This window comes from Akebia trifoliata, chromosome 5, assembly GCF_017979445.1.
Source record: "Akebia trifoliata isolate Shusen 1 chromosome 5, ASM1797944v1, whole genome shotgun sequence".
NCBI classification, from domain to species: Eukaryota; Viridiplantae; Streptophyta; class Magnoliopsida; order Ranunculales; family Lardizabalaceae; genus Akebia; species Akebia trifoliata.
Window position 1 is genome coordinate 34,901,141 of NC_141379.1, and position 13,248 is coordinate 34,914,388.

At 35.1% G+C, this 13,248-nt stretch overlaps 2 protein-coding genes across 4 annotated transcripts; one reads left to right on the forward strand and one right to left on the reverse strand.

Annotated features, from left to right (window-relative positions):
• The first annotated feature begins 5,477 nt into the window (after positions 1-5,477).
• On the forward strand, positions 5,478-8,891 carry LOC147402553 (Peroxidase family protein). Its single transcript, XM_086444253.1, has 3 exons — positions 5,478-5,965; positions 7,823-8,177; positions 8,359-8,891. Exons 1-3 carry the CDS (start codon positions 5,735-5,737, stop codon positions 8,760-8,762), a joined length of 990 nt encoding a protein of 329 aa, XP_086300379.1. The 5' UTR covers positions 5,478-5,734; the 3' UTR covers positions 8,763-8,891.
• A 140-nt stretch (positions 8,892-9,031) lies between these two features.
• Positions 9,032-12,137, reverse strand: LOC147402554 (uncharacterized). 3 transcript variants are annotated; one of them, XM_086444252.1, is made up of 4 exons: positions 11,982-12,137; positions 10,170-10,703; positions 9,720-10,057; positions 9,032-9,348 (listed from the first exon to the last, which is right to left on the reverse strand). In XM_086444252.1, exons 2-4 carry the CDS (start codon positions 10,684-10,686, stop codon positions 9,172-9,174), a joined length of 1,032 nt encoding a protein of 343 aa, XP_086300378.1. In that variant the 5' UTR covers positions 10,687-10,703; positions 11,982-12,137; the 3' UTR covers positions 9,032-9,171. The 3 variants fall into 3 exon arrangements, with proteins under 3 accessions (XP_086300378.1, XP_086300376.1, XP_086300377.1); XM_086444250.1 differs by having other exon boundaries at positions 10,170-10,737; positions 11,982-12,132; XM_086444251.1 differs by lacking the exon at positions 11,982-12,137 and having other exon boundaries at positions 10,170-11,910.
• Positions 12,138-13,248: the final 1,111 nt, after the last annotated feature.

The following is a 13,248-nucleotide window of genomic DNA, read 5'->3' on the forward strand; positions in this document are numbered from 1 at the left end:
TTTCAACGTGAGTGAGTGAGAGAGAGAGAGAGAGTGAGAGAGAGGGTGAGAGCGAGTGAGCGAGAGAGTTCGAAGAGAAAGAGAACAGAGAGCTCTGTTCTCTCGGATTTAAAGAGGAGAGGGAGGAAGCACGAAATAAATATTTTTTAAGGGACGACGCTGTAAATAAACGGATTGTATTATAACGTGTGAGATTAAATCGCGTCCGTTTGATATCATTAGATCCAACGCTGTAAAATTGTTTGCCAATCCGTTTGCCAAAAAGTTAGCCAGCGAACGCCACCCTTATATATATATATATATATATAAGGGGTGCAACTTGGTCCGGATCAAATTGAGAATCTAACCAAACCAATTGCTTTGGTATGGTTTGGTTTGGAAAACGTTGCGGTTTAGTTTGGGTTAAAAAAATGGAGAGCCGATCAATTTGATTTGATTCTCAGATCAAACTTGTATTGAACCGATCCAAACCAAGAACTAAAGCCTTGTGTATTAAATCAATATATTATGAATTATTTTAGGAATTAGGACATAGATTAATGATTTTTTCTTTATAAATAAATTAATGACATTTTATACATAGATTAATAATATATTGTATGAAATTTTATATATGATTTTTTTTCAAAATATGTTACTTTTAATTTATAGAATATTATTAACCCATAGAGCCAAACCGACTTTAACTCGATTTGGATAGGTTTGGTTCCATTGGCATTTTAGACCGGTTCATAGTTCTAATCTAATAAAACAGACCTGTGTCGGTTGAATTCCAATTTGACCTCAAATCGAATGAAGTTGCACCCTTATGTATATATAGTGTAGCAAAATCTGAAAACTGCATGGACCCACCGTTAGAAAACCAAATATTTGACAAGGGTTAAGATTTCTCCATGTGGAATTTCTTCTCATCTAAGAAGTTCACTGGACGGTGGCTGTCCAACAATATCAACATTTTATTTTTCCAACAAATTATTCAATCTTACAATTAACCAGTTATTATTTTATGATAATCCTGATTTATACAAAAAACCTAATGATAATTTGACTAAAAAATTTTCACTTGGTCTGTAATCGGTCGATGTGACAAATGCCCAAAACTATAAATCTTTCTTCCTTGCATATCTGAAGAAAAAATCTATGGCTCTGTGCACTTACCACGTCGACTGAGTGAAAATTTTCTAGTTAAAATATCGTGATTGTAAAATTAAGAAAAAAAAAAAGGACCAATTAAAGTAGTAAGAAGAAGACTCACTAAAAAGATTAATGATAACTTGACTTGAAAAAAGCGACTCACTTTTCACTCACTTGACGTGGCATACACATACGAGAACCATAGATCTCTTTGTTTCGAGTCAAGTTATCGCGACTCTAGTGAAAGCAACTATAGTACTGCACACACCTCCATGTCAACAAAGTATGAATTGAGGTCAATCTTGTCTATCCCGAAGATCTATGATTCTGTGCCTTTGCCACATCAGACGCGGACAGACGGTGTGGATTCATTATTAGTCTTCTCCTTCTAAAAACTATTGACTTTTGATGTCTTGGAGTTGGAACGACTTTTGTACTATGGCTTACATCAAAGAGAATTGAAATAAGAAGAAAAAACAATTTTTTTTGAAAGATAGCTAAAATTTTCTTGGGGATTTAGTTAGAAGTTGGGACAATACACTAATGTACCTACCGACGTGGTACTCTCAAGTTGAGTAGTTTACCCACCTATGTTCATGCACAAACTACAACTCTTGAAGAGAGAGAAACTGAAATCTCCCATTTTCAAATATCAATTAAATGCTTGTCTCTATTTCTAAACTATAAATACCCAAGTCTATTGTTATGTAAATCATAGAAAAATTGCTCTTGTTATTTCTTATTTTCCATACGAGTAAAAAAATGAATAGGTTTTTCAAGAATGTTGGAGTACTTGGTGTAATGCTCATTATGTTGTTGATGGTGGTTAGAATTGCAGAAGGCCGGCGGATTGAAGAAGAAACTTTTGTTGGTGTTTCTAGTTTCGGTGGTGGCCTTGGTAAAGGAGGTGGTGGAGGAATTGGAGGAGGTTCAAGTGGTGGTGGTGCAGGAGGAGGAATCGGCGGTGGCGGCAGTGTAGGTGGTGGATTTGGAAGACGTTCGGATGGAGGATCTGGTCCTGGATTTTAATTTCATTTCAAAAAGCCTTTGATATCCAATTAAATTGTGTACGTGCATGGACGGGCCACTAGCTAGTAATATAGTAATAGTATGAGTGTTGATTTTCGAACTGGAAAGCCTTCACACGGTCAATACTCAAGATGTGTAGTTGTGTATCCTGAGAAAAAAGATTTATGAGAATTGATTGACCTAGTGTAAACTTTCTAATTAGAAAATCTTTATCTAATAGTATATGAAAATAAATATATAAATTATATTTTATATTTTATGTGAACATGCCATGTTCATATATATATATAAACACATTATGTTTTAAATTGGATTTAATCTAATTCCCATGTGGGATTGATTTTAGATGAGCCTCTCTCAGGTCCAACCGAGACATTGACAGCCGCATTAGGCAAGATGGAATGGGACTCTTCTTTGCATACGTGTGGACTATCCTATAATGTATCTAAAATATGCATATTAAACAGCAATTCCCAAATCCAAATGCGATCTATCATTCACTCCTGACCTATACTTAACAGCTGGGATTAATAGTGGATAACTAACAACTATTTTTTTTTGTCGACAAGTTCCGAACCCATAGGCCCAACTAGGATGAGTGAGGCAACTAACCTCTTAGAGTGCCATATCTTACCTAAATCCCTCGGGTAAATGCAATAACCCACAGACCACACATATCAGGTAATAAGGATAAATCCATATGAGTGACGAACGAGAAGGCCTGAGCTCAAGACCTCTCTCTCTCAATTTGTTTTTTTAACTAAAAATATTATTGTATAGAGAATTTTGTTTAACAAGAGTCAGTATAATTGATAGATTAATTTGATTTCAAAAGTGTGAAACTAAATTAAGATTTGTGAATTACAATTATTGAACTAAAGTTTTCATCATCATCAAAAAGCCTTAACTCAAATATTTGGGATCCCAAATTGATACTATCTTAAATCGGATCTTCTATCATAGGAACTGCATTCTTATTCATTTTCCTTTTATGGATTTTTTCTTAATTTTTTATTCTATTAAGCACCTGTAGCGCACCCCAAATTATATTTGAGAATTTATGAATGTTATAGCCCTTGAACAAAAATAAAGAACGTTTTTGAAGCTCTAATGGACTTACATTCAATTTTACCACTAATAAATTCTAGAGTAGTGATAATCCGATGCTCCTTTTTCTAGACACCCCCCTATACCCCCGTCATAGAATCGTAGATCATTTGCCTCGGGATACACATGAAAAAGATTTATGATTTTGTAACTACCTGGTCAAGAAGTGTATGCGGGGTGTTTGAAAAAATGAGCGTCAGATTATCATTAGTCTAAATCATGATTTTAAAACTCGTTTTGACGTCTTGTCTGGTCCATGAACTTGTCTCGGACAAGTTTGAGTCGTCTCGTTCAACAATAAACTATGATTTTTAAATCTCATCCAATACGTTTGACTTGTCTATCTGTTTTGTTGGTGGATGATACCGAGATGTATCAGATGAGATTTAAAACCATGGTCTAAATTTTATAAGCATGATTGAATCATGTTTTTATTCGCCAGGTGGCACAAGATTGTGACGAGTGCAAATTCTCCAAAATTCCATCATCTTCACAGTTTAAAAACTTTATTTTAGTTGTTTTTAATTTTTTTTCCCTCCCCCAAAACTCTTCATTTTTTATCGGAAAGTCCCATTTTCTTCCTAAGTTGATTTATTTTGAAAAATCATCAATGTAACACTTTAAAGAGCTTCTATTAATACATCAACTTTCACTTATGACACACCAGTCTATATAGCTGTTTAGTGTCAAAAGGATTGGTGTGCTGTAAGTAAAAGTTGGTGTGCCAATAAAAGCTCTATTATTTAATTCTTCACATTGATTTAGAAGAAAGAGTGGAGAAGATCATGCCATAATCAAACTATGAGGAGAATAATTGGTGATTTCGTAATGAATGTCAAAGGCTGAAGAGGAAGGCTTTTTGTGGCAATCAAGGGTTTTCGATAAGTGGTTGAAGATGAAGGTATTTTGGTAATTTGTATGAATATCTTCTAGGTGGCCAAGAACAAGGGGTTATGCCAATAATTTGAGAATTGTAAAAGGGTATCTCAAATATTCAGCAAACCTGGAGGGTTATATCTAGATTATCTTATCTTCATTTATTTGGAAAAAGAAAAAAAAAAAAAAGAATTTCATCATTTTATGTTTGAGAAACCCTTTCCTTACTAAACCTCATCTACCGTCAAAAGGCCTCAAGATGCATAAAACAAGACCATAGGGCTCTTTTTACGACCCTCTAGAGCTTTTTGATGGTGAGTGAGGCTTAGTAAGGCCTTTTTTCCTTGTTATGTTAGTAAGGCTAGTGGGACTATTTATGCTTTAAAAATTTGGAGGGGTAGTTATCATTCTTTTTCATTTCTCTTTACTTCATCGAAGCGTTGTGAAGAACAATTTATTTATTTTTTATTTTTTTCATTTTTGGGATAATTTTAGTGGTCAAGCTTCATATAAAGAAGTGTTTTTTTTAAGGAAGAGAACATTGACATCCCATCCCTTATGTGAAAAGGGTTGGAATTAATGAGGATGTTGCAAGGACATTTGTAGGTATGGCATGTGGGATTTTATGCAATTTTAATGGTGTGTGATATGCTGTCTTTCTCCAACACAGAGAAGTGGCTGACAATGCTAGGGAGGTGGGGGCCTTATATGTCAAATTGGTTATTAAATGCATCGTTTACATCTCAATAAATCAAACTCATTGCAGTAGCTAGTCTAGAAAGCATTTAATGCATTTGACTCCATACAACCCTTCCTTTAAGGGTAAGTAAGCAAATATCTCAATGAAAAGGTTATAATTATTTTTCTTTCTTTCCTCTTTTTTTTTTTTTTTTTTTTTTTCTAAGTTTTGGTTGCAAAATTGAACAAGGGAGTAGTAACCATGATTTCAGAACTCGTCCAATACCAAGATGTATCCCCTGAGTTGTCTTAGTACCACCAAGCAACGAGAAGGATGGACAAATCAATCTATCGGATGAGATTAAAAATCCACGTTCATTTTTCTCATTGTTGAACGAGACATCTCAAACATATCAAAAAACTTGTCCGAGACGATTCGGTCTCATTTGCAGACGAGACGTCAAAACAAGTTTTAAAACCATGGTAGTAACTGTTATTAGTTTTTTTTTTTTTCACTTAATATTGTTATTTTCAGCTACTTTATGTATAAGATATGGGTCCCTTTCTCATTTATTTTTAAGTAGTTAGGATTATTTCCTCAACGATATTCCTCATCTTCCCAATACTATAGGAGTACCAAATAAAACTTCTTGTTTTATTTATCCTTAAATTGTGACACAATCGATTGATTTGGGATCAGATTAGGATCAATTAATTAACAAAGAGTTAGATTGGTTTGATTCTATCCAACAATGTTATAAGGGTATTTTGGTAATAAATGGAGAAATTATTGTGCTTACCTGAGTTGGCATTATAGTTGTGTTTAAATATAAGCAGGAGAGTTGGAGAGGAGCTATTATAAGGAGACTCAAAAAGAATATCTTATGTCAAAGTTGAAAGAAAGGTGGAGATGGTGAGAAGAAGAGTAGTTGTAGTGGTGGTGTTGGTGTTGGTGAGCATGATTTGGTTTATTGTTGAAGGGGATGAAGGTGAAGGTGCAGGACTCTCTTTTAACTTCTATGAGATATCATGCCCACAAGTTGAAAGCATTGTGAGGGTAGGAATTGCACCATTGTTTATCAAAGATCCCACTTCACCTGCTTCTTTGTTGAGGCTCATGTTCCATGACTGCCAAGTTCAGGTCTCTCTCTCTCTCTCTCTCTCTCTGTAATCACTGATCAAAGGGTCTTAAAGAGGTAAGTTTACCAGATAGGCTCTAAGGAGTGTGGTATGTATCATGTGGAAATAGTGGGAGTTAAATAGCTACCCAAAGTACTTCCCAGTGTTCAAGATTCAGACACTAGGGAGGAAAGTTATTATTAATTTTTTTTTTTGAAAGGAGGGATGAATGTCAAATATGCTTCATTAGTCAGGGAGGCGAGAAAAAACTTCTTGGGAAAATTACTAAAAGAGGATTAAATATTTTAATATTTACAAAAAAATAAATATTATTATTATTATTTTTTTAAATGATCAAAAATGAATTAAGTCGTTGGACAGTCTAGTGTTCTAGTAACTCGCTGAACTGTCTAGCGTTTTGATAAGTTGCTTTAACACCCTCACCAATTTAGCTTTCATTTAAAATGCTAGACAGTCTAGCAAGTTACTAAAACGCTGGACTGTCTAGCCCCTTAATTCGTTTTTGATAATTTAAAATATATATATATATATATAGGGTCCCTATCCGTGGCCAACAGTTTGGCAAACATTTTGCAAACACTTTTTCAAAACATGGGTTAGAGGTCTTGGAATGGGCTGATTTTTGGTGAGGATGATCTCTACGGTGAGGAGATCATCCTCACCAAAAATCAGCTCATTCCAAAACTTCTAGCCCCATTTTACAAGTTGAAAAATCGTGAACCGTCCATTTTTTGTAAACCATTTTTGATGAGGTTAGAAGTTTTGGAATGGGCTGATTTTTGGTGATGATGATCTCCTCACCATAGAGATCATCCTCACCAAAAATCAGCCCATTCCAAGACCTCTAACCCATGTTTTGAAAAATGTGTTTGCCAAAATGTTTGCCAAACTGTTGGCCATTGAACGCTACTCTATATATATATATATATATATATATATATATATATAATATATATATATATATATATATATATATATATATATATATATATATATATGTTGTAAATATGAAAATATTTTACCCTCTTCCCTAATTTACCCAAAATTCTTTTATATTTTCTTTTTTGTATTGCAGAAGTTTTGGATATAATCATCCTTGTAAATGTTGACATGGTCTTGTTTAAACTTTGATTATCATGAAGACTTCTAAGTTTTGGCCCTGAGGAAAACTTAGAAGTATTTTTCCTTAAAATGAAATTTTTACTCATTTAAAATTTTCAAAAAAAACCTGAAATTCTTATTGCAGAACCCTTTTTTTTTTTTTTAAGAAAAAGAAAATCCCTTGGCTTATGTCTATCTTTTGTGTAATTTCTTTTTAAGAAAATAAGGATAAAACTTCCTTAATTTTTTTATTTTTGAAAATTTCTGATTTTAAATGATTGCAGCAACAAATGGTTGAAATGGGAGAATACTCTTTAAGTGATTCTCTAGAAAATGGATCATTAAAAAAAATTATATTAATCCCAAGAAAGTCAAGACTACTCTCTAGGATTATATATATATTTCCTTCCATCAATGGCTGATGTTTGAGGTTAGAAAATTCCAAGTTGAAAAATGGTGGACATGCACAACTTTTTAATTCTATAAATCCACAATCCAGGGCGGCACATTTAATATTCCCTATTCATGAGTGGGGTAAGTTAAAAGAGCATATTTTGCTAGTGAGTGAGTTTTTACATCTTTTAATAAGCTATAATTGATGTAAAAAAATCCTCTAACCCACCAAATTCTCAATCCTTAGCATTCGATTGGTATGCCATCCCTCTCCTAAATGAACTAGAGAATCTAAAAATAATACGAAGTTTGATTTGATTGGCTAATCCTAGAGCTGACCCCACTCGTCCAATTCTAATCACAGGGCTGTGATGCGTCCATCCTGCTTGATTCCGAAGACAATGAGATGGGTTCGGCGAAGAATTTTGGTATTCATCATAGGGAGACAGTCGGAATCATAAAATCGATCGTAGAAGCTGAGTGTCCGGGGCAAGTTTCTTGTGCAGACATTCTAATATTATCTGCTCGGGAGGCCATAGCTATGTCGGGAGGGCCACTAATAAGGGTACCCTTGGGAAGGAAAGACTCCGCTACCACCACTACCAGGAGCTATAAACTGGCTGATGCTTCTTTACCTGCATCGAACATTGGTGTTGATGCCATGCTTCACGTTTTCTCCACAAAAGGGATGACTATTCAAGAATCCATCGCCATTTTAGGTATAATCCAAATTTTCAAATTCCCTCTAACGGGTCTCTATGATTTTATGTAAAAATCTATTACAAAATAATTTGTGGGAAAAATGCAATTTGCAAGTGTATGATTGCACATTTTGAGGTTTTTTTTTTTTTTTAATTAATTAATTTTCCGAGTTTAAATTTGTGCATGAACTTTGTTCAGGTGCACACACTCTCGGTATTACTCACTGCCTAAACATTGTGGACCGATTAGATAGAACATCAAACGATAACAGCCAAGAAATGGAACCTGGGTACAGAGCGTTCTTGAAGTTGAGTTGCCCCATGGGGTCTTTGGCCTCTAATTCCACTTTTGTGGCAAACGATCTTACTGCTATGGTCTTCGACAACCAATACTATAGAGATGCAGTAGGAGGCCGAGGTGTCCTCAGGATTGATGCGGAAATGTCGATTGACCCACGAACAGCCCCAATCATGGCAGGATTTGCTCTTGATCAGGATGAATTCTTTCAGGCTTTCGCATCTGCCTTCGTCAAACTTTCTTTATCGGGTATTTTAACTGGAAATCAAGGCGTGGTACGTACAAGATGTAATGTATTAGATTGAAAGAGGCGTTTCACGTGTTTACTAAACTACTCTCTAGCTGCCATGAACATGGCCTACTTAATCAAAAAGCATTATAAAATGTTACTATAACCTTTTACGGTTTATGTATAAGAATGGCAGTATGGTTAAGTAGTGCATCCAAATAGTGAATTATTACAAATATTTGTTTTATAACGTGAGAGCGCATTGGATTATCTAGAGAATCTTTTAGAATTTTCTGTTTGATTGGTACCCTATAATACATAAGCACCAAAAATAGAAACTACAAATACCTTGAAAAATATATTTATTCAATCCTGCTATCTAGTCTGTTTACGACAACTCCACATTAAACAAATATATGCGCACCTATTTTGCAATCAAGCGCAAAGGATCTTACTGATAGATTGACACAATAAGAGAGTAGAGATCAAATAACCATAGAATTCTTTTCTTGGCTACCGAATTTCTCTTTGATGATTGGACGAACGTCTTCTGCACCAACAAGAGTCTCTAAGAAGAGAAGCAATGAAACCAATGCGTTATCTGATCGATCACCAAACCAGCTCTGAATGGGTATGCCATTGTCAATTTGTAACTGAAATACCTGCAATTAAATAGGAAAGATATGAGTTCGAAACCCCCACAAAGCTATGAATTCCTGGGGCCACCCTTCAGGGTCCGGTTGACCCTCGACTCAACTAGTAGCACGTAGGACTTTCCAAGGGGGCGGTGCGTGTGACCATGGGATTAGTCTCATCCAAGGGGTTGGGATACCATGATAAGAAAATAAAAAATAATAAATAAAATGGAATAAACTTGGAAATATATGAACAATAAAATGAATTAGCGATTCTTGCATATCTAAATGAGGAATTTAGGATCTGAATAATTACTTCTGTGCATTTTAAATTATTAGAGAACAAAGGCCATTTAGATGTACTCTATGAATAATAACTTTAAAAGGTGAAGGAAAACCTGAGGAGAATTGTCAACAATTGCAATCCTTGCGAGATCACGGCCTAGAATAGTCAGATCTTTCATGTACCCATTTTCCGATAACACACAAGAATCACGGTAGATGCGTTGACCAATAAGACTATGATCGGGATCTAGTATATCGAGCAATCTCTCAGCGTAAACGCTTTGACCAGCCGTAAAAATAATAATCTCAAACATACCGGCAACTGCCTCCAAGAACATCCGTAGGTGCGGTCTCTGTCGAACATACACGGTGTGGACTTGACTCCTTGAGTGAACAGGGAAGCTGAAATCTGCATCTTCACAAGTATCCATCGTGGAGTGGACTAAGGTTTCTGTTCAAGTTGCATATTAACGAGGAAAAAAAATTACTAGAAACCTTAAATAAGGATAATAAAATAAATATTTGGAGAATTAAGCATGAAAATGAGGATTAGATGCTCATACCATCCAAATCTAGAACAAGTGTGATAGGTAGTTTCTTTTGTGGTTCCCATGGTAACAAAACAGGCCAATCAGGTGGAACGATATCTAGAATGTTTGGAGACGTTGTAAGACATAAATATGGATTATAACATTCCTCTTCATCGGTGAAACCAGTGATCCCAAAGGTGTTTATAACACTTTGGTCCAATGGCCAAATCTGTTGAATTGCAAAATACAACCATGCATCATTGAAATTCGACGAAGCTTCTTCGATCAACCCAAAATCTTGAAAGGGTTCTGTTACGATGCCATCAGTGACCTCATAGAAAGGCCAAACGCACTTTTCGGATACATCAAAGATTGTCTCGAAATCAATTTGTTGGCAATCTGTACTAGCTCCAGCAAACATATTGTCTTGAAGCTTCATAGATGTATTGTCGGGGAAATTAACAGTACTAGCATCAGAATTGAAGATATCGGATATCTTGGTTCCATTGATTTCATCGAGCCTTGTCATCCCGTTGTCCAAACATTTCATGACAGCTTCCGCTTATTCTTAGAGATAAAATGGAACCAATTCATCTACTCTCTTGGTAATGTAATACATGAGCTAGTTAATAGAAAGAATAATGATTTTCTAATGCCCCCCTCTGACATATGCCCCCATCACAAAACTGTAGATCATTTGCCTCGGGATACACAGAATTATAAATCTTTTCTTGTGTATCCTGAGGCAAATGATCTACGGTTCTGTGATGAGGGTGTATGTTAGAGGGGGCGGGGGCGGGGGCGTCAGATTATCATGACTCTAATAGAAAAAAGGCAAAATTTTCATTAACCTCGGAGCGTTTCATTACTTTATAGTGAGCAATGGTGACAAAGGACATGCATACATATGAACAAACACATGTTCGCAAGGTTTCACAGGTGATCGTTAATGAACTTATTATACATACCCATGCATGCATACATACATATACATATATACATACATGCATGCTTGAAATACATGTGGAAATGAGAGAATTTATGAAATATATTGGCATCAGATGTAACACATCCACACAAACATGCTCTTATGGAAATTGATCAAATTAGAACTATGGAAAGATCTCGTAATGAAATATTAAACTTCTGAACTAAAGGGGTGTTTGGTACTGAACCTTAATTCCAGACTGTTGATTTACACCAGATCAATTTAAATTCTTCTTGGATTAGCCAGGATATGATTCCACTGGGTAGCTTAAAATTCGTTGCCAAACATACCCATTAACGCGATTTTCATCAACGGTTTAACTTGCTTATTCAGAATTATTGTAGAAAGACCACGAAATATTGAGACATATAATTAGGAGTGGAGTTAACCAACAATCCCACTTCAGGGTGGTTCAGACCTGGATTAGACCGGCCGGTTGAACCGGCAAAAAGGCCAGGTAGCTGTGAAAATTGACACTGTTCTTTCTTTTTCGCCTTTCTACTACCCGATAAATCGATAACCTGGCCATTTCACCAGTTCAATGACTAGGCCCGGTTTTAAAAAAAGGTGAATCACTCTGTATCTTGGAAACCATGAATTTTATAACCACCACCACCAAAAACTAAGATTTAAAAAATAAACAAATAAACAAACAAGGCATAATTTTAACAAAAAAATCCAAATTCTGTGAATTTAACCTAAACCCATCTCTAATTACATTCAAAGAACAAAACCCAATCCCCTAAATCCAAAATACAATCAAAATCTAGAAAATAAAATTAATGTTAAAATAAATAATAAATAAAAAAAAAGGCAGAGAATCTAGTAGTGAAAATCGTGAGGATGTGAGATAATACCTGCTGAGAGCTGAGACTCGTACTATTGGGTGAGAAAATCTCTCCTGAATTATGGTTGGGGTCCCAACTGAAAGAAGAAGAAGAAAGAAGAGCAGCTTTTTGTATGTGAGTACTGAGTAGGCAGTCCTGATTTCAGTTCTACATGAGAGACTAAATTGATCTGTCCACGTGTACAACAAGCTGGAAAGTTTAATGAAGATAGCCAATGGGAGTTCGACACGTTGTGAAAAGTGACAGGAGGAAAGCTACTTTATAAAGTCTTTTCCTTTTGATCGTTTTGTTCTTACGGCTCTGGTAATGGGCACCTGTATTCAACAAGGAATATGGAATATTCAAAAACACGTGTCGAATTTTTATTTGATGCACGTGAAGTGTAGGGTGAGTTTATTAGGCCGAACCGGAACTACTGTATCTTGTAGAAATCCCTAGGAAGTATCGTCCCATGAACTGATAGACATCAGAATTTTTATTAGAGTTTCTATTGCCACATCAACTTTTACTAAGAGCACCCGATTCATCTAACATGAACCTTATTTACACATATTGGGGTGCTCTTAGTAAAAGTTGGTGTGGCAATAGAATCCACTGTTCATTTTATAATCTACAAATTCGTGAATTCGTCACTTTTGTTATCAATGAGTTCGTTGAAAAAATACCAGTGATTTTGCCATAACAAGTACCTCGTTGATAATTTATCAGCAAATTCGTTGATTATAAAAGTGGCGAATTAGTTGGAATTGTGGTGTTCTTAGTAAATGTTGGTGTGGCAATATAATCCATTTTTCTATGTGGAGTTGTTATTGGCACCCACATATTGGGGGTGCTCTTAGTAAAAGTTGGTGTGGCAATTAATCTATTTTTCTATGTAGGCCTGTTATTGGCACCCACATATTGGAGTGCTCTTAGTAAAAGTTGATGTAGCAATTAATCTATTTTTCTATGTGAAGCTGTTATTGACACCCCAACTTTTACTTATTAAACTTCAATTCAAAATGAGTGAATCGCCATTTCGTGCGTTGAATATGACAAAATTCTAATTTCAGTATACTATTCACTTTAATTCCCAAAATAAGTTTATACAATGAGTTCATCACTTTTATAATCTACAAATTTATTGATAAAATACCAACGATTTTACCTTATTAATGATCTTGCTAGTAATTTATCAATGAATTCGTTGATTATAAAAGTGATGAAATCACTGAAAAAATATGTTTTGGGAATTAAAATGAATATTGTATCAAAATCGAAATTTGGACGTAAGTTG